The 22,836-nt window shown below is 34.7% G+C and overlaps 1 protein-coding gene across 7 annotated transcripts; it reads left to right on the top strand.

The window, feature by feature from the left end:
- Positions 1–10,818: 10,818 nt before the first annotated feature.
- LOC145052111 (uncharacterized) lies at positions 10,819–12,830 on the top strand. Of its 7 annotated transcripts, none has more exons than XM_078999919.1 (3): positions 10,822–10,975; positions 11,330–11,363; positions 11,494–12,830. In XM_078999919.1, exon 3 carries the CDS (start codon positions 11,500–11,502, stop codon positions 12,682–12,684), a length of 1,185 nt encoding a protein of 394 aa, XP_078856045.1. In that variant the 5' UTR covers positions 10,822–10,975; positions 11,330–11,363; positions 11,494–11,499; the 3' UTR covers positions 12,685–12,830. The 7 variants fall into 7 exon arrangements, with proteins under 7 accessions (XP_078856042.1, XP_078856045.1, XP_078856043.1 ...); XM_078999917.1 differs by having other exon boundaries at positions 11,330–11,367; XM_078999921.1 differs by lacking the exon at positions 10,822–10,975 and adding an exon at positions 10,982–11,165.
- The last annotated feature ends 10,006 nt before the right edge of the window (positions 12,831–22,836 follow it).

The following is a 22,836-nucleotide window of genomic DNA, read 5'->3' as shown; positions in this document are numbered from 1 at the left end:
TCGTAATATTAACATAATACATTGTCCAACTTTGTTTCTGTCTATTTTGCTTCTCCTGGTATCATGTTCGTATACATAAAGACTAGAAGTCTACACTTTCGTTTTGAGCAATTAATACATGTATAGTTGTGAGGCATAATTTTAATTTAGTCGACTTTGATATATTCAATTATGCTTTTTACCATATACTTCTTATTTTTATTTTGAAATCTACAAAAAACAAGTAATCCTTATTTACATTTGCTCTTTCGTTCTAAATTCAGAAACTTGATTTAAAATGCAAGTTTCATTGTATTTTTCCTTATAATTAATACACAGGATGAATACGTTTATGCTTATAATTTTTCTATATCCGGAAAATATATGTGAATGATATGTATCCTTATGTTTCTTCTTTCCTTTAAATACATCAAAAATTTTGAATTTTACGATTATTTGTTCTCTAAATGATTGTTTTTGTAGAAACACTAAACTAAGAGTGTACTATTTTTAAAGATTGACATTTTTACACCTTTCTTAAAATAGTATTTTACTTTGCAATTTTCAGTGAATTCCTAAACTCTCAAACTTGTTTTCATAACTCGTAAACTTGAATTTGTCCTGACTTAGACAATTGGACAATTTCTCTAAATTTTAATACAAATATTCCTATACAAATTCCTTTAATGGCGACTTAAACCTTTAACCTTATTTAATCTTTATATTATTTTACTACTTCATTGGATCGCCACACATGTATCTTCATTATCTTGGAATTATTGCACATTTTGATAATAGTGAGACTAGTTATCATTTCTAAACACATATTTTGATAACAGTGAGATTTTTATTACTTCTAAGCACTTAAAATGCTATCTACACAATGTGATTTAATTTATCATAAACTTTCACCAACTTCATTAGAAACAATGACTCTCTAATTATATATACTCTTCGAATATAGTTCTATTATTGTAAGAGTCACCGTAGTAGTAATTATAGCCTCGGAGATCCTCAATCATTTCGTAATTTATTTTGTAGACGACACTTAAATAGCCTTTATATTTGAGATGTACCAAAACTTTATTGCCTACCCTTAGTACGTATGTTTTAGGAACTTACCCTCGATTGTTTCCCTTTCATTCATGCTACCCCTTCTTATTTCGAAATATATCTTTTCCAGAGGTATTAGCCAACCCGGAAGTGAACAAATTGTTTCTAATCTCTTCTTCATTAGGCAGAGAATTTACACTTACTGCTAATTTAGAATGCAATTTAAGGATCAATGCGGATTTAGCGCTTAGTGCAGTTGGTGCTTTAGCAAAAATTATAACGTTCTTTTAAGTTAGATAATATCTAACTAGATAATATTTTCAACTAGGTCTCCATGGTCGGATCATGATTTCCATGATCCTAATTTCTCGCAATCTAGACTGTAGAACTCGAATTAAGGAAACATTACTTTGATTATAGCTAAAGAATTGGGCTCTTCCCTTGGAGAATTAACCCAAAATAATCAAAGAGTTCTCCAAGTCACCACCTCTCCAATTGTACAATTACATCCGATTGAGTTCTAATAGAATTCATCACGAATTGAATTTCGGGATGAAATTCTTTCAACCGGGGGATACTGTGACAACCGTCAAAATTCGACTCGGTTATAGATTTGAATAAACTTAGTTGCACGTATAGGCACAACACATACTAGACTTAGTAACTAGAAGTTAAGATATAACCTATTAGAAACTTGGAAACAATTAGAAACAATGGATAATATGCTTGGATTTCACATTGGTATGTGAATTCTACAACTACTTAACTGTAGTGACTATCCACACTCGGGTCATTCCTTGACTTGAACACCATTTCATGAATCATATACACACATCATTCACTTGACCTAGAAGTATAAATTAGGTCAAAGTCTCATAGAAACTTAAGTCAAAGTTGAAGACTAGGACTAGTATATTTGATTCCTCAATTTCGCTTGAATCTCAGAATCACTACATAGAATGCCATAAAACCGATAAAAATAAGTTAAAAACATTAATTATAACTATAAAAGAGTTATAATACCATAAGATAATTTAAAGTCTCAAATATTCTATTTATTTTGATATCCAAAGATTTACAAACTCTCAAAAACGCTAAAAACCCTAAAACTTAAATTTTATAAAGTTTAACATCAAGAATTCTATAAAAATAGTTATGAAACTTATAATATGATCTTATAATAATAAAAATAATGAAAATGCATTTAAGGAAAATAAAATTGAATTCATTAACAACTACCCTTAATTTATAAGTAAAAAATCAAGGTTTCATGAGCAAAAACTTGGTTACGGTGTATATTGTATAAAAAGTTTGATATTTTTATAAAAGAATTGAATTTTTTTATAAAATTAAAAGGGAAGGAGGGCATAATACTCTCAAAACCGTCCACCCTCTTCCCAAGACACCTCCCCTCTTCCCAAAACACATAATCACTTCTTTCTCTCTCACACTCCACTTTCTCTCTCATTTTCTCTCATTTCTCTCTACCTTCACCACTCCATTTTCTCTCTTCCTCGCTCTATACTTACAAAATTTTCCAGAAAACAAACCCAATAACACTCCTCAAACTCGAAATCTTCGTCATATTGTAGTGTTCTTGAAGGTAAAAATCGATTTCTACTTCACTTTTCCTTCAAAGTTTTGTTATTTTTCTTACACTTTTTTTTTTCTTCTACTCCATTCTATTCTAAAATCATGAATAATTGCACCTACTCACGGTTTTGATGATGGTGGTGGTAGGATTTGATTCAAAAACAACATGCATGTTGTAAATTGTGAAATCCAAGGACCAAAACCTAAGTCGAAACCAACATAATGCATTTTTCTACAAGTTTTTGGTGAAAAACACCACATGCATCCAAAGTTTTCTATCAAAAACGATTTTTGAACATTTCAAACTCATGAATGGTCTTCAAACAAACATGCATGTGATGATATTCAAGCTTAGATGCTAGATCAACAAAGTATGTTGTTAAAAGCTTTCAAATATGTTCATGAAGGATTTATTTCCAAATAAATATCTAAAACTCCTTTTCTGACAAAATCCGATTTTTCTCAGATTCCCATCAACAAAATGAGATGTTCAGCAAATTTTCAGAAAATAATTCATTTTTCTCGAATTATTATAATTATTGAAATAAAATATGGCAATGAATCATATAATTATTGTTGTTAGTGTGGTTTTGAATTTTCTTTTTGTTTAGCTCCAATAAATCATAAAATGGATTTAGATAATTTTAAAATGGTATATAATAGTTTTTGCAGCTTATACTCTCTATGGAAGACTTAGAAAAATATTTTCAGAATTTTTCATAATGCATTCATATTTTTCTCCGATTTTTGTATTTATAATGGACTAAAAACAGGAAAAATAGTTTTACTCATCCAAAATTTATGAAAAATTACCAGAACACCTTCTAGCACATTAGGATGCTACATAAATATTTTGATGATTTTTCTCTTCCGTATACTATTTTTCTCCTAGTTTCTAAGATTAAATACACTTAAATACACAAAATTGGATTCCAGTAAATAAAAACCACCTTTGGGATTTTTCCCAGATTATTTACACTGTAAATGAACTTTACAAAATATTTGGTAATTTACTTTAATTTTTTAATAATTATTCTCCAATTAATGATTATTTAAGAGGATAAAACAAAGAAAAATAGAAAGAATAATTGAAAAATATCTTTTATATTTTTCACAGCTTCTACATGTATAAAGAAAGTGTTACAAAAATTTTGGGCAATTTTAGAAACTGGTTTCTATTTAGTTCAACTTTTATTAGAATAAATGCACAAAAATAAAAAATAAAAACTCGGTTAAACAGTTTAGAAATCTATTTTTATATTTTTCTCAGCTTAAGTATGTATAATGACAGTATTATAAAAAGTTTGAGAAATTTTATGATCTGGATTCTATTTTTCACAACTTTATATTTTTATGAAGGCTTACAATTTTGGAAAAATAGTTAATCATATCAAAAAATTCAAAGGAAAATTTATGGAATCCCTCCACTGTGTTTAGAATCAAAATGAAAAGTTTGAGAATTTTTGGAAACTGTTTGATCATATTTTGGCTTTTTAAGAGCTTAAAACACATTTAAATATGTTGAAATACCCTCAATTGTTATTACAAAAATCTAGAAATTAATATCCAAAATTGTCTTAATCACATGAGCTATAAAATTTTGCCATTTCAGAAAATTTTGTTTGTAACTTAACAGTATTTAATTTTGACACATTATTGGCATAATTCTATGGTAGTAGTAAGTATACTAGTATTAGATTTCAATTAGAGACTCATTACTGTGTAACATCGTTGTAGGAAAATGATAGTGGTATGAGTGGAGCGTAGATCAAGGCATCATTTGCATCATCTCAATGCATTGTGAGTATTCACGCACTCCCCCTATTTTCGGTTTTTTTTTTATGTTTTGGGGTGGAAAAGCATGTCCTAAACTATTTATGTTCGTTGTTATATTTAATTGACTTGTATAAACTTGATTACTATATTTTGCATATTGCGAGTATTCACGCACTCCCCTATTTTCAGTTTTTATGTTTTGGGGTGGAAAAGCATGTCCCGGAAAAATATTATTTATTCGTTGTATTTAAATTGATTTGTATCAAACATGATTGCTATTTTATTGCTATATCTCTCTATGTATGTCTATGCAACACGGAACATGAGAACTTATCGTCTTAAGGCCCTTCCCTTACGCTTTTCTCTAACCATTAACTTTTTGAGCCAATGGTCATTATGGATAGCGCTATTAGGAATTGACAACTCCTCAGTCGCCCGACTGCTGGAGTGCATGATACCATATAATCTATGGAACGATAAGCATAGATCTTGATAGGGCTTCAGTCATAGGCTTGGTTGAGAACTCATTGTTTGCTCATACACACACAAACTCGTTACTTATAATAGCAATAAACTTTGTATCTCATTATAACAACGAACTTTTGTTACTATATACTTATTTACTTGTTTTAGTAACAAAATGGGTTGCTTCTTATAGTAACAAACTTGTTTGCTCATTGTAGCAATGAAATTTGATTACTCATTTTAGTAAAAAAACTTTATTTCCCATGAGGATATGAACGTTGCATCGCTTTTGGGCAACATACTTTATTTCTCATGATGACAACGAACTTTGTTTACACAAGCTTATTTACTCATTTTAGCAATATATTTTTATCTATGGAAACTTATATCAAAATTTTGATTTCGATTCATGAAACCAATATTATTTTTAAACTTGTGAGTACTCACCAACTATTTTTATAGTTGACGCTCGTTTTGCATGCTTTTTCAGGAATCATCGAGTAAGTGGCACTTAGGGACACTTCACTTTTAGGAGCATTCGCATGTGTTGTATTTCAATTTACATTGTAATTTCTTTTAAAAGTTGTTCAAACCCATTGTAAAATTGTAATGATTTTTAATACTATGGTTGGTGTTGTCTTTTAACTTTTGCTATGAAACTCTTTATACTGTCACGCCTCGTGTTTCCGCTTTAGCAGGGTGTGACAGTACAGGGCCATACTACCTTCCACACCTACCCATATGTGTCTCAAGTATCATCACAATGCCCTAAAACTATACGTAAGCATGGCGTGCGCTTAGTCCTTACTCCTAGAGGAAGGCTAAATATCTCACAGTCGGCGGACTCATCCCAACAACTCATACATCCATGAAATTTCCACCGGCCCTGCAGTACTAGTGTATGCTAGCCATACATAACGCTGTAACCCATAGACTTTAGAATATCCAATCCTACCATAAGCTCCCAATCAAACAAGAACAGACATAGGCTAAATCAAACATTCTCAGGCTATAAGATTTTAATTATGTATAACAGTGATGCACACACTAAGCAACTACAGTAATGATGTCAATCTCATGAAAAGGAAACTCTAGGCTAGCAGACATCATGTAATCAGGCAATTCTATCATACAATTCATGAAGATCCCTATCCTAGTACTAGCATGTTGTTCTAACATATCACCTAATCACATAACTGTATGGTATTTTAGGGTCTACCTACTGGCTCCGGCTGATCGTACACCCTGCATCCTCCTTTACTTATTTTGAAAACCATTTAAAGTTTATTTTGAAAATCTTTCCTTGATTTGAGACTGGATTCGCACAAATGTTCCTTCAATTCACTCAAATCAAGGCTCTGATACCAACTTGTAGCACCCATAAAATTCATGCCAAATTTAAACTTTTCTAAACTATTTAAAATCATTTAACATTACAAAGTTTGTTTTCAAAATAATAATTATCAGAGTAGCCCAGCATTAAATCAAAAAATCATAACAACGGGAGAAGCGGTACGATCATGCATTCGCCTTCCCGCGATCACCAGAAGTACCTGAAACAATAAACTGAAACTATAAGCCCAGAAGCTTAGTGAGCTTCCCCCAAAATACCAACGTCATTCAAATATAACCATATCAAATACAAATACAACATGCATAATGAGCTAACAGTCTGACTGGACTGAATCCTGGTCCTCAGTCTATTTGGACCGCTCTCCAAGCCATCAGCACATCTGGACCGCCCTCTTTGGGGCCTTCAGCCTATCCGGACCGCTCGTTGGGCTTTCGGCCTGACTAGATTTTTGCCTGGCCCGGCCCTACAATCTACCTGGTCCGCTCAGGGTGTCTTGGTCTACTTCACACAGCAGTACCTGCCTCAACCCTTTCCCTCAAACTAATAAACATGTGCACATACATATAAACAATTAAGCATACATATCTAACAGATCACTAATCGTCGCAACCATCCTATACCTAGGATACAGATCTAACCAATCGCTAACATAGGAACCATCCTAACTCACAAGGATGGAATCAACAACATAGCATGCAATAAACCCATATGCAAATCCAATAAGGGCCGACATTGGTGCCTTAGACCCTGTCAATATAGTGAGGACAACTCACCTTGAAAGTAGATCGATGATACAGTAACGAACTCCTCCAATCCACGCTCTCGAAGAACAACACCTATTTCACCAATATTTTCCATCATAAATCCCAATTTACCCAAAATTCCCTTTAAAGGTACTGGTCCTTCCTTTGGTCAAAGTCAACGGTCAACCGTTCATGTTGACCCGACTCGTCGAGTGTAGCTTCTAACTCGCTGAGTCTAGTGTCTTTCCAATCAGGAAAAACCCCAAAAGGCTTGCCGAGTCATCTCCCAGACTTGCCGAGTCCAAACGTAACCCACGACCGCAAACCGTACATTGACTTGCCGAGTTGGATTACCATAATCGCCGAGTCCATGCAACCCATTATTCCAAACAGTAGATCTGAGTTCCTAGGGTGTGGTATCAATGTAAAGTTCCCACCTTTACATACTTGCATGGCTTTAAAGACTCAAAAGCCAATATCCAAGCTTGAAATGGGGTTTAACTCCTAAGGAAAGGTTCATACATTGCAAGGCTTAGAGCTTTATGAACTTAGAACCCGAGAAGGGTTCAGATCTGAAGTTGCAACTTCAGATCAAGCTCATACACCATAATAACACCATAATCAAGGCAAAAAGCCCTAAACTTCACCCATATGAGATCAGAAGGAAATAATGCCAAGATCACGAATTGATACCTCAAAATGAAGCTAACTGAGACAGGTTTTGTAGATCCACACGAGTTTCTTGCTGCTAGCTACATGACCTTCAAGCTTCCTTCACAAATTCCACCTTTTAAAGTTAAAGCACACTCAATAGAAGCTCACACATGAAATAGGGTTTTTTGGACTCTCTAGGGGCTGTATGGGACCAAGGGGGCGCTAATGGTCCCTTAAATAGGGTGTAAAATCCCGAAAATTAGTGCATCATCTACCATCTCCTACTCGTCGAGTCACTCTTCCGACTCGGCGAGTCGGTCACTTGACACGTGGCCCAAACTCGTTGCTACTCGACGAGTCAAGGCATCCAACTCGTCGAGTAGACCTTAAAACTTGAAGGTTTAAAGCAATAATATTAATACCTGAAGATCGGGACGTTACATAAACACTGATTTGTAGATACTAGTAACAGACAACGCAATACAATATAACACACACAAAATAATAATAATAATAATAATAATAATAATAATAATAATAATAATAAAAGAAGAAGAAAAAAAACACGGTCCTCTGGTAAAACAGAGACATATCTCCTGGTTTATATTAATCCTATAATACAACCAAAAAAAATAAAGAAGAAAAAACACCGTACTATAGCAAAACACCAACATAAGTTCTCCAACTTCATCCAAACCCATATGCGGATAAGCTTTTATGTGAAAATACACCACCTTTTCACAATGATAAATGAATGAAAACCTTGCTGTTAATACCACTACTAATCATGTTCAAGTGACGAGAACAATGATAACAAGAAAGAAAACGTGGTTAAAAAGTAATTCTTTTAAGCCAATCAAATATGTTTCATCATCTTCTAGGAATTTCATGCAAAAATTCATATTTTCATAAAAATAAATACTTATGAACAATGACGGATCCATAATTAAAATAAGAAGGTATCCTAATTTTTTTAGAATAGTCTAAATTTTCTTTATGGAGTACTTGAGTTTCTCCGATCCGGTTTCAGTTTTAAATCCAAACATTAATTGAATTCTTAGCTAACCTCAAATACTGTTATATAAACATAAAGTTGAAGTATATATTTTGATACTTGAGTCAATGCGGGAGTCAAAATAGACATCAAATAAATCATCAAGATAACATGTTTATATAATAAGAGAAAATGGCTGACTATACTGTGTTTGACGATGTGAAATAGAATAGCTAGGAAAATAAAACAAACGTAAAAAGAAACGATATGTAAGGAGCGAGAATCAATCAATAAAACCTTTGCTTCAATAATTCAACGTCATAACCAACAAATCAACTGTTTGTTTGTGTTTATAAATAAAGGGATGCATGTATATACACACTATATAAAATGAATTTTTTCTAAAAAAATTTACACTATCGAAAAATTTTCAAGGGACTTCCCAGACTTCCCCGTGATCTCCTTGGATCTGCCCTACTTATGAATACAATAGATGTGTCGTAACAAGTTGATTTAATATGAAAAATAAATCTTACATGTAAAAATGAATACGAATATTAAAACTAATATCCAAATCTTAACAACCATAAAGCATAATATTTTTAATATAATTAATATTTTCATAATTACCATATAAAATATGATTGTTTTCGTGATTTCCTCCTAATTGAAAATAGGGAGGGAGGAGAAACAGAAACCAAACCTTGCTCCGTTGCTTCTTGCCTTCTTGATCTAAAATTTGTTTCTTTTAATTAATTTTTTTTGTCTTATTTAACAATTAGTCCTCACTGAAAGTAAATGTGGCATATATAATAGATTGTAGTATGTTTCTTTTATAAAGTTTCATTCGGATACTAGTATTTACTTTTATTAACCATATTCTTTTATTTAATTATATGTATAGTCAAAACATAACAGCTTCTTTTTAAAAAGCAATATTTTCTATGGAACCCTTTCGACTGAAAAGACTTTTATATATATATATATATATATATATATATATATATATATATATATATATATATATATATATATATATATATATATATATATATATATATTGTCATTGTTGCTTCATTTATTTGTCTTTAATACAACTAGATTAATAATTTAAGACTACATAAACATAATCTACTTTTTTTACAAGGGAAATTATAAGAAAAAATATATTTTCTTAAACGTTTCACTTTAGTTCCACCAAAAAAAATTTGAACAGAAAAGTGATGACTACTTGATTTTAAATGATAATACTTCATTTATTATTAAAAAAATAATTCTTTTGTTAATTTGAACCAAAATGAAATAATCAAGATTTTTATACTCAATTTTTTTTATTAAAATGAAACTTTTCTATAAATAGAGTAAATTACACGAATAATCCCTATGGTTTAGTGTAATTTGTGTGTTTGATCAATAACTTATTCTTTTTTATCTCGGACGGTCCCTATTGTTTGTTTTTGTTATGCGTTTGGTCACTATCTTACCTAAAAAGACTATTTTGCCTTTGATTTTTTAATTTGTTTACATAAACACACCCCCAACCACACTCTCATCAATTTACCTTACCTACCCTGTCAATTTTTTTCTATTTAAATAATAGTCTTTTTAGGTAAGACAATGATCAAACACGTAACAAAAACAAACAGTAGTGACTAAATACATAACAAAAGCAAATAATATGGACCTTTCGAGTTAAAAAAATAAATTAAGGACCAAACATGCAAATTACCTCAAACTGTAGGGAGCATTCATGTAATTTACTCCTAAAAATATTGGAACTTTTCCGACCACTATTCTTTACAACATAGAAGTGTACTTAAATATACAATTTACCGAAAATCATTATTCTGTTATCAGTTAAATATGCAATTTTTTTTTTGGTAAAAAAACCTCATAACAAAATCCAAAAGATAAATAAAATACTTTGATATTCTAAAAAAACTATAGTTAAACTTTACATCCATTTATTTTCAACAAATTCTTAACATGAAAAGAAAAAAACACAAGAAATAATGTTTTTAATTTGCTTTTATAATTTACAGAAAGCATCAGTCATGTGTAGTTTAAATTAAAGTTAGATTTGTTCAAGATAAGAAATAAACACTAAATTTTTTTAAAAATAAAAATAAAATATCTCCAACGTTTTAATCACTTCTATTATTGAAAGATAAAATATTAGAAAATCCGCACCAAGTTATAAAACTGGGGACACACGGATGCAGAAGCTTTCACAGATTACACAGTCTTCAAAAACCCAAGTTACTTTCCCTTCATCTCGCTTCTCGAACTTGATTGCGTGTAGATTTTCTGGGATCAAACCCCAACAATTCTACTCATATTTCTCGAATTTGGTGTTAAAAGAAGGCAAGAAATGACCTAACTTTCCTTTTATATTTCACGCCTTTAAACTTTCCCTTTCTACTTTCTTAATTTCTTGGATTCTAGCGACTTTTCTCCCCATGAATCTTTAATCTTTGAATCCTGTTGTTATTGTTAATGTCTTCGCTTTCCCTTTTTACTCCATTAGATTCTTGATTTGGAGCTCTTCTTTGAGGTAAAGCAGATAACTTTCTTGAAAATCGAGTCTTATGTTGTCGTGGGTTTGTTTATAAATTGGAAATGAAACTTGGGTTGACTCAGTTAGCTCTTGACTTATTTTAGGAACTAGGGTTTGACATCAAAGATTAATTACGGTTCTTACTGTTTCACCTTTTTCAGGTGTGGTTTCTTGATTTGTTGTTTTCGACTTTTCGTACGTGAGTTTATGATATTTGCTTGAGTTCTTGATTCCCATGAAATATAGTTTAATAACTACGATTCCTATTCCATGAATTTGTTTAAGATTTATCTAATTTCTGCTGTGTCTTGATTTATTTGAGCAGGTTTTAATGGAGTCTCCTCAATCTGTCGTTTCACCATTCAAGAGCTCCTGTGTGTTTTCTGAACCTGAAAAACAGAATCTGGATCTTTTCCCAAAACACTCGACTTACGTAACCAAAAAACCCGAACCCGAACCGTTTATTGGTGTTCTGGATGTTCACATTCATCAAGCTAGAGACATTCAGAACATCTGCATATACCATAAACAAGACGTTTATGCAAAAATCTGCATCACTTGTAATCCCGAAAAATCAGTCACTACTCAGACCATCAATGGAGGTGGAAAAAATCCAGTCTTTAACGAAACCCTTCGGATTAACGTTCCGACAATTGAATCTTCTCTGAAGTGCGAGATATATATGCTAAGCAGGGTGAGAAATTATCTTGAAGATCAGTTGCTAGGTTTTGCATTGATCCCTTTATCCGAAGTCCTCATCAAAAATGGAAAATTGGAAAACGAGTTCACTTTATCTTCCACCGATCTCTTCCACTCGCCTTCCGGTTTCGTTCACTTGTCGTTATCATACACCGGAGCTTCACCGGACGTGATCGCCATCCCGCCGCCACTTCCCGCGAAGGGAGCCGCCGACGACTCAGAATTAACCGAGTTCGACAAAATCGAATTCCCAGATCCTAAAATCGCAAACGAAAACCACATGATGGTGTCTGAGTATTTCGGTCTTAGCTCAGAGAGTTTGGTCTCATCCGACACTGATGATCAATTTGATGCACCGATTAAAACCCAAAAACCTGATTCACCCCCTTCTAGCGTTTCAACCAACGGTTCCCACTGTGCTTCCACTCACGTTCTAAGCCCCGAATCATCTGATGACTCTTCTAGAGACTCGAAATGTGCAAAACAAGAATACGATTCACATCTAAAGGAAAAACCGGCGGCAGGTGGTGATGGTGGTGGTGGTGCCGACAGTGATTCAGCAAGCGGCGGGGATCCGATAAAGAAGCCGGTGATGGCGGTGAACTTTGAGCTGGAGCAGAAAGTGGTGCAACAGGATTTTGTGGATTTGTATATGAAGAGTATGCAACAGTTTACAGAGTCGTTGGCTAAGATGAAGCTTCCATTGGATGTGGAAAAGGAGCGTACGGATTCTGGGAATTCAGGATCTGAGGAGAAGATACAGACACCGAACAGCACACAGTCACGCGTGTTCTATGGGAGTCGAGCTTTCTTCTAAATCGATTTCAACGTGATTCTGATTCACAGGTGATCTTTAGGGTTTTAGAATTTAAAGACTGAATCAATGATCAATACTGTTTTAGTTTACTTTCATATGTTGTTTCTCTTCTTAATGTATGTAAGTATGGATCTTTTGTGTTTTAACCTCTCTGTGTTTTTTTTTTCTTTTTTGAAATTCTGAGTTTAGGTCTTGTTCTACTTTTGCTTCGTTTATGAAGTGTGTTTGGATTTTGACAAAAACTGATGCTGTTTCTTATTTATTTCATTATGGTAAAATTGATTGCATTTTCAGAAGTAACTGCTTACTTATTAGACCATCTCTAATGCATTGAACTCATATGAGTTTAATGGATTGACACATATACATTCCACTTATTATACAACTTTACTCATTAAACTCTACACTCCATTAAACTCTATACAATTTAATGGATTGTCGTATCATTTATCATTTTCTTTTTATTTATTGTTATTAAAAAAAAAAAAACTAATTAGAATGAAATTAAAAATTAAAAACTACAATTAAAATTAACATTAATTTAAAATAAAAAATAAATAAATAAATATATATATATATATATATATATATATATATATATATATATATATATATATATATATATATATATATATATATATATATGTGTGTGTGTGTGTGTGTGTGTGTGTTTGAGAGAGAGAGAGAAAGAGAGAGAGGAGAGAGGAGAGAGAATATAGAGTTCAATGGGGATTGAACTCCCCATTCTATTGAATCCTAGTCATTTTTCTACAATGGGGATTTTAGGTTTAATGAGATTAAACTCCCCATTAAACCTCCCATTGAATTCCCATTGGAGATGGCCTTAGGTTATTAGGCTATGGTGAGCCCCCAACCCACCGGCAAAGTGCTGCCAAATGTACGCACACGTCAGCGTCACATCCAACCAACCACCATCTCACTAATCATTAGAAATGGTTACCACTCCACACTCCATATTATTTATATTTTTTATTTTTTTAATTTTAAAACATTAGATTAAATAAAAAAATATTATTATAAACTTTAATCATTTTACTAACTAAAAAATCAAATAAAAATATTATTAATTTTTAAAATTAAATAAACATAATTATATATAGTTAAGGGTTTAACTTAATTCAAATAAAAGTGAAAGGATATAATATGATTAAATGACATAACCTGAGAGACCAAATTTGTAACTTCCATTAAAACTCGTTTACAATTTGGTTGTCTTTTCACCCAAATTCTGGAAAATGGTTGTTCTTCACCCAAATTCTGGAAAACAGGTATATCCTTTTTTTTTTCTACTTCTACTTCGATGATTAAAAGAAAAACCAACAAAATTAAGGGGCAAACGGTAATAAAAGAAGCAAGCTAATAGGAAGCTCCGTCTTCTCGCGTCTCCGGAGCCTCGTCACACACAGTCCCCCAGTTTTTGGGGCGGTGTTCACGCTTAGGAGAGACTGACACCTCAGCCCAAAACGCGTGAAAAACCTCCATACTTAGCTAGCCTTACTGTGAGTCTAACAAATTTAAAAATATCCTGATTCTTGATAAGTTTAATCATTGACCTAAATGATGCTTTGTTGTACTCACTATTGATTCTATTATTGATTGTATGATGACAATAATGTCAGGAATCTTTGAAATAGAAGATTTTTTTTACAACAGGAAAAATACTCGGTGATATATGAAGTATTTTGAATTAACCTCCACATATCTTTTTTTATAGTAAAGCTTTTTAATAAATTTATTCATGGTCCCATTAATTTTAAATCCACAAATATTTAAAGCAAACTAATAAACCTGATATATATATATATATATATATATATATATATATATATATATATATATATATATATATATATATATATATATATATATATATATATAATCTCTCCAAAAAATACTTATCAGTTTACAAGTTGTTTTGAATAAACATGAGATTGATATTAAAAAATAAAAAATAAAAAAAAACCTCCGGGAAAAAGCTTTTCAAAAAAAAAGTTTAAATAAACTTTTTTACGGATGTTTTTATTATAATTAGGTCATCCGGTATACGGACCACGAAGGGTCTCGTGGTCTAGGTGGCCACGACCATGGTTTGTGCACTCTAGCCCGGACCTTCATGGTTCGTCGTGCCTAATTATTTTATCTTATTTGGACTTAGGGCCCTAGTGATGTTCACCACGAAAGGCAACACCCAATCGAACTTTACTTCCCTTTTGACCAAGAATAACGGCTAGTTTGCTTATTACTTTATTTAAATTTTTTACCTAAATAAAAAATCACTCCAAACCTTCTATAAATACCAAAACACATGTAACGCCCTACCAATATGGTATTTCCATTATTATCTTAAGTATATAAAAATTGTTGCAAAAATGGTTCTTACGTCGTGCGTACGCATGACGTAACTCATTAAAAGGAACGTGGGTCTTCATGAGTACGCAGGGTATACTCATCAGATGAGCAAACCCAAAATTTTAGGGTTTGAGCCTTATATAATGTCATTGTCTGCCTTGAGACTATAACACCCAGTATGTCAGGTAAAATGTTAGCTAATTCTTTTCTCTTATTTGGACTTAGGGATCCTAGTACGTTGGGCGTAAAAAAAGTACGTTGGGCGTACTACGAAGCATGCATGAGAAGGGATATTCCTTTGGTAAGTTGGGTGTACCCATGCGTACGCAGGGCATGCTTCAGTCAGGGGCAAACCCTAATTTTTAGGGTTTGCACCCTATTTAAACACACTAAGTCCCCCAAGCCCTCACCTTATCAGCCTCCATTCCCCCTTTCAGCTATACCTCGAAACCCTAATCTATTTCCCTAAGAGACTTGTAGAGAAGCATTAGACAAGAGGGAGCTTGTAGATCCAAATATTATTCACTCTTTCCAACTTATTAGAGGTATAAAGTCTAAACGTTGCTCCTCCTATGTGTAGGTCTACATATGGGAAAGAATTTAGCATATTTTGGTCCCATGGATGACCTTTTGTGAGTAAATGCTACTCCAGATGTTATGAGATGTTTCTTTTAATGTTTCTGAGGTCCTTGATCCATAAAGCTTGCATCTTGACGGTTGTAGACCAACCATGCATGAGTTAGCGACCATTTAATGGAAGTAGAATGCTAAATCTATGGTTTGAGTCCCATTAAGACATGCAAAGTTGTAAAGTTTCCAACTTTATTGCTTCAGGTCATTCCAAGTGAGCTAGATATGTAGTTGGACGTTAGGTCTTAACAGATTAAGACCTTAAAATGAGACTTTGGCCAACTGGGGCGTACATAGGGCGTACGTTGAGCGTACGTACCTGGGATCCCGATCCGTGTGTTGCACTCGAGTACGTCGGGCGTACTGGTGGTACGACTAGAGTACTCACTAGGTAATTTTTGGGTTTTTAGATTTCGGTTCACCTTGGACTCTAGGGTTTTGGGCCCTTGTTAGGCCACAAACTTTTCTGAAATAGGCAATTGTTAGCCCATGGTCCTTATGGATTTGGGCCCATATTGGGCTTTGAGTGCCTTTCAGACTTTGCGCTAGTATGGATTTGGAACATGATATGTTAGGCCCAATAAGGGAGGGATAAAGCAACATTTTTACCCTAGGAGTCGAGATTTAGGGTTTGGACTCTTGGTTTGGGCTAATGACCTAATTGCTAGTTAGGGTTCTATTATTTATGATTTAGTGAGGGGGATTTTACGATTCAACATCCTAAGTGGGATTTGTTTATCTTCAGAAGGAAGTGAGTTTCCTTCACTATACTCGTGGGTCGCAGGCAGCAATGCTAGCCCACTAGACTATGTTTGTATGATGATAGTTGTCTTCGTGACAATTTCCTGTTATGCATACATATGCTTGTTGTCTTTGTGACTCTTGCTTATATGATTGTATGCTAGTTGTAGGGGTGAAATATACTCTATACCGGTTGAAAGAGACTGAAAGGGGTGAAATATACCCAATATCGGTTAACAGAGACCGAAGGGGGTGAAATAGACCCAATACCGGTTGAAAGAGACCGAAGGGGGTGAAATATACCCTGTATTGGTTGAAAGAGACCGAAGGGGTGAAATAGACCCAATTTTGTTTTAAATAATATGCATGTATGGTATGGGGTATTTCGGGGAAGTTCATTAAGCTTTGTGCTTATGGTTTTCAGTTTATGTTTCAGGTGCTTCCAACTCGAAAGGGAAGGGTCCAACTTAATCGTACTACATCCGCCCATGTTTTCCGCATTATGTGATTTTGGGATTTTATACTCTGATATTATTTCTCTATGATGCACACTTGGTTGTTTTTACATGATTATTGGATTTTTTGGAATGGATTAAAAATGAAATTTTTATCTGGAATTTTTGGGAAGTTACAAGATGGTATCAGAGCCTTGGTTTGAGGGATTCGGGCATACTCTTGGGTGTGTTTGAACTCAAACTGAGGATTTGGTAGATTTTTCATAAAAGGAAATGTTTTATTAAGAGATTTTAAACAAAAGAAAGGGGTGTGATGCATGCAATCAGTCGAGCTCAAGTAAGTCTTCCCAAAATACCCATACATGTTATATGTTTTATGCTATGGTATGAGAATCACATGCAAGATAAGGACTAGGGATCTACTTAGGATTGCATGATATAATGCTAGGAGAGATTCCTATATATGCCTATTGTATGAGATTATAGATTTGCATGCTAGTATAAATCAGTTATCTGATAGATGGGCTATTTAGGTTATGTATAGATTTGAATTGCTTGATGCTCGAATGTTACGTGCTTTGTGCTTTTAGGAATTCTCAGTAATATTAGTTTACTAGTGGACTAATACGCTTGGTTACATATTGTTGAGATTATATAATTTTAGAGGGTTAGGTTTAACTCTATTGTGTAACTCTTGTCTAAATCCAACCATTGTAGTGTGAGACCTTTCACTCGAAGAATTATCTAGTATTGATGGTATGTAATTGTATTTGTGTGGTAGTTAGATGGTATTAGAGGGAGTTCCTTTTGCAGCTGATAGCAGATAGTGGTGAGGAAAGGAACTCTAAGGAGTTCCTGGAATATGTCCTAGCACATAGGACGCTCTATAGTATGAGAGGGGTACTGGATAGAGAGGAAGTGACTGGGAGGATTCGAGACAGTCCTTGGGGAGGGTATAGATAGGTGTGGAAGGTAATATTGGGCCCTTACTACTAAAAGCACATAATCTATACCCAAGACAAGGAAGGCCTCGATGAATTCAAGAAAATTCATGGGTATGAACCTCTTCATGTTTATATTGATTTTTTATGTGTTTTGTTTCAGCATAGTGATGACATGCGGTGGGGCCATCAACTCGATGATACCAAGGGTTTCGATTCTAGATCGAGGGGCCATCAAGGTCGGGGCCATTATAGCAAGTGCGGTATGGCGCATGACGGAGTTTGCAGGGACAGTGATTCGGGCTGCTACAAGTGTGGCAAGACATGACACTTTCATAGGGATTGTACTGCCACTACCACCACCCAGGTCTCTGATCTGGTTTTCTTTCATTGCAATCAGAAGGGCCATAAGAAGGCCAAGTGTCCAAGTTTAGCAGTGATGGGACTAGTAGCAGCACTTGCTCCAGCGACTTTGAGGATCACTGATGGCCGCCAGGGAAAGTCAAAGACGCTAGTTGTTCGGAGCATGGCATTTCAGCTGACAGCCGAGGAGGCTCGTGCAACACCTGATGTGGTCACGAGTATGCATTCTCTCCTTACCTTTTTATTTATGGTGTTTATCATGCTTATATGTTTGTATTGTTGTTTAGGTTCGTTCCTTGTGAACAGTATACCTGCGTTGATTTTATTCGATTCGGGAGCTACCCGATCTTTTGTATCTCTTGCGCTTAGTAAGAGGTTTGACGATGTTCTTGGAGACCTGGATTAGCCTCTAGATGTTGATATTACTGATGACCATTTGGTGCGAGTGTCGAGGGTTCACCAGGGATTCACTTTGGAGTTATTCAGCGAACAGTATTCGATTGATTTGGTTCCTATCCCCCTGCGTGAGAGCAAGGTCATCGTGGTAATGGATTGGTTGAGCACCAACGGGGCAATGATTGATTATGGGATTTAATTGGTACGTGTTCGAACCCCAAGTGGGGGAGAGTTGGTGATCCATGGTGAGGGTGCTCAGCGTGCGTCAGCTCTCTGTTCAGCAACGAGGTTCTAGCGTTATCCCCATGTAACACCCGGTTTAGAAGGTGCTCAGTTGCAACATTGGAGGCCAAGGTCATAAGCATAATATGTCGATTCGGCCTTTTATGGGTCTCCGGTCTTATTCGAAAGGTTGTAGGGCTTGGGTGTGAAGCTGGGAGCATAGGGTTTCTCACCACCTTTTCGTGGATACGAAGTTCGAAGGAAACAGACATAGAATGAAGAAGTTATAGTACTTTGAGGATATTGACATTATTGGTCCTTAGTGGAGAAATGTGGAAAGGAGATCCGATGCATGCATGGTGGCCAGCACAAGAGTATGCCCAATGTAAGCTGGGGTACGCCCAGCGTAGAATAGATAAGTGGTCGCTGGTGTTGGAGGCGTACGCCCATCGTACGCTCAGAGTCCCTTAACCCTAATTTTTAGGGTGTTCCACTATATAAAGAACATTATACCCTCTAGGTTCAACCTCCTTCTCACCCTTAGACAGTTTTCACGAAACCCTAATCTTATTTGAGTGCTCTTGGAGCTTGGAAGGCTTTGTGAGAGAATTTTGGGTGTTTTGGATCCACCCTTCAAGGAAGCAAAGGTCAAGGGAAGGTGTTGGTGCAAAAGAGAAGGTTCAGATCTGGGATTGTTGCTTTACTTTTGACCTTTTAAAGGTATAAAGTCTTGAGCTTAATCTCTTAGATCTCTCTTAGGATGAGTTTATGTGTAATGCCCCGATTCTTAGGTATTGAATTAATATAAGAATTTTCTTGTTTTTAAGGCCTACTCGACAAGTTGGTTACCCTACTCGTCGAGTAGAAACGGCTTGGTCCGCGTGTTTTAGTGACCTACTCGCCGAGTCCAATAAGGGACTCGACGAGTAGGAGATGGCAGAAGAAACCCTAAATTTCGGGGCATTGCACACTATTTAAAGGATCATTGGCCTCCCCTAGCCTCCCCATTACAGCCTCTTGTCCCTCTTTAACCCTAATTCGAGTATGTGTGTTCTTTTGGAGAGTTTAAGCTTGGAGGAAGGATTTTGGTGAAGGAATCACTTGTGAAAACAAGCTAGTTGAAGCAAGAGTTCGTGGGATTCAAGTTCTGCATCAGCAAACACTCTCTTGAAGGTACTAGATTGTTTTCCTTTGCTCATTTTCTCCTAAACCCTCTTGTGCACGAGTTTTAAGAAAGGTTTCTCATGATTAAGCCAAGATCTGAAGTTGTAACTTCATATTTGGACTCCCCTTGGCTTCTAGATTCATAAAGTCATCAACTTTGCCTAGTATGAGTTTTCCCTCAAGGATGTGACCTCATTACAAGCTTAGTTTTGTCATTTTAGGGTCTAAAATCCTTGCATGCACGTAAAGTTTGCAACTTTATGTGATAAGTGTATCTAAGGAAGTTGGATATGCAATTTGGGGCCTTGGCATAGCTTAAAAAGTGTCTGCATGGTTAAAGGGATGAAGGGACTCGGCGAGTCGCATAGCCGACTCGGCGAGTCAGATGAAGATGGGCATGAACCCGACGAGTTGGATGAACAACCCGGCGAGTCCGATGAAGGTTGTCGTAGACTCGACAAGTTGTATGAACAACTCGGCGAGTCGGTTAAGGTTTCCCCAATTGATGGATGCATGTGAACTTGTCAAGTTGCAAGGAGGAAATTCGACGAGTTACCTTAGAGGTTTGATCGCAAGCCTTAGGAACTTGACGAGTCACTCTGGAGACTTGGTGAGTGGACGAGTATCTCAAGGAACTCGACGAATAGCTGAGGATACTCGACAAGTTAGGTTCAACATGGATTGTTGACCTTGAGTGTGACTTTGACTTTGACCAAGGGTTGATTAGTTGACTTATGGGTACCTTGAAAGGTTGAGAACTTACGAGTATTGTTTTATTATGAAAATAGGTGGTGGAGTTTGTAGCAACGATCCGAGAGTTGGAGTTTATCTACCGAGCCGGCTTTTGCAAGGTGAGTTATCATCACTATATCAAAATGGTCTAAGGCACCAAGGTCGGCCCTTTACGATTTACATCCTGGTTTAGGATGGTTTCTATGTTAGATTCCATCATGGTTTTAGGATGGTTGTTATGTTAATTTCATCTTGGTTTAGGGTGGTTGCTATGCTAGTAGTCTGTTAGATTGATATCTTGGTTGTAGGTGTTGGATTAATGTCTAAGTCCATAACTATAATTGGTAAGATTTGACCCGACCCGGCATGGTCCATTTGGGTTGCATACCATCATGCACTTGGATAGACTATAATGAGAGAAATAAGACACTTATGGTTATTAATATATTATAAGTTCTAGTATATTTATAATAAGAATAATAAGATTATTTAATTAGTATTGATCAAGAATTAATCTAGGATTAATTAAGTGATCAAAAGAAGACTAATTAAATATATGGGTTGATTGTGTAAATCATCCATACTTGTATAGTGGGCTAATGCTCCATGGATAATCAAGTTGGGCTAAAACCCATAGGATGGTCCATGGATGCTCCATGGTGTATTTGTACCCATGGATCATGGAAATGAAAGACCATGTCAATTAGGGTTTACATGGTGTAACCCTAACTATATAAGCATCTTATTCTTGACCAAAATCGGCCACTAGTGTGTGAAGTACAAGGGCTAGCCGATTTCATGAGTTGTAGAATTCTCTCAAGTTATTCTAAGTGTTTTGGTGATTGTGATTCCATTTGAGGTGTCACACTTGGGGCACTAGGCACTCAAGCTTCATGAAGACATTCTACACCAAAGAGGTATGTATTCTATCTTGCTATAGTCATTGTTTTTGTATGCTAGATTAGGATAATACCTTGGAAGTTCTTATTTGCATGTATAATAGAGAAAACATAGATCCAAGGTATTTAGGGTTGCATGTACACTTAGGAGTGTTAGAATGCTCAAAACCCAACAGTGGTATCAGAGCCTAGGCTTGCTTTCTCTTATACTTGATGCAAATTGCTGAAAAACTCGATTTTCTGGCTTTCTGGGCACTGTACTCGCCGAGTCCACTGATGAACTCGCCGAGTACATGAGTAAAATCATCCTACTCGCCGAGTAGGTTGATGCCACTCGCCGAGTAGGAGCCCCAGACAGCATATATTCGAGGTTTTTGGCTAGAAATGGACTAGGAACATTACCCTAAGTTGTTTTTGAACTTATAAACTTGTTTTTGGTGTGGTAATGTTCATGCTAATCCATTTTCAAAGATAATTGTCAATAGATTCATGTTTTGTATTAGTTTAAGGTTTAGACTAATTACATGAAAAAGTTTGATTTGAATTATCTTGTTCTTATGAGTTGCTTAGATTAATAGAAATGTTGAGTGAAATAGTTGTTTTCAATCCATTTTAATCTAAGAGTTGAGTATAAAATGTGTTTGTGTAACTTGTCCTCAAGTTACATGAAGAGTCACATTAAAGACTCATAAAACTCATAATAGTTGGCAATGGTTACAAAATGAAGAGTCTTGTGTCATTGAATATTTTTTTTTATGACTCCATAACTTGTCCTCAAGTTATGGAAGTTCAAGAGTCACTTCATTAAAGGAAAATATGTAACCATAATTAAATCCATAAGTTATAAAATAAAGAAAAAGTTAGTTCTTTTATTAGTTTAAAGTCTTCCATAACTTGTCCTCAAGTTATGGAACTTGAAGAGTTTTTGGATTAAAACTACTTTAAACACATAAGTTATGGAATTAATTAGTTTTGAATAGTTTCAAAACTTCCCCACTAGTTTTGGAATTTGAAAAAGTTTTCAAGTATGGATACTTTAATTCCAAGTTAGCCCTTAGAATTTTAAAAGTTAAAATTCAACCCTTATACTTTATAATATTATAAGATATATATATATATATATATATATATATATATATATATATATATATATATATATATATATATATATATATATATATATATATATATATATATATATATATATATGTATAAGAGTAAAGTCAGTCTTACCGCTAG

The sequence above is a fragment of the Lactuca serriola genome, chromosome 5, assembly GCF_051521515.1.
Source record: "Lactuca serriola cultivar US96UC23 chromosome 5, Lser_US96UC23_V15, whole genome shotgun sequence".
In the NCBI taxonomy this organism is placed as follows: domain Eukaryota; kingdom Viridiplantae; phylum Streptophyta; class Magnoliopsida; order Asterales; family Asteraceae; genus Lactuca; species Lactuca serriola.
This window is presented reverse-complemented; position numbering and strand designations above follow the sequence as displayed.

Excerpts from the sequence above, each read along its gene's own strand:
- LOC145052111 (XM_078999916.1), top strand. The coding sequence starts at position 11,500 with ATGGAGTCTCCTCAATCTGTCGTTTCACCATTCAAGAGCTCCTGTGTG.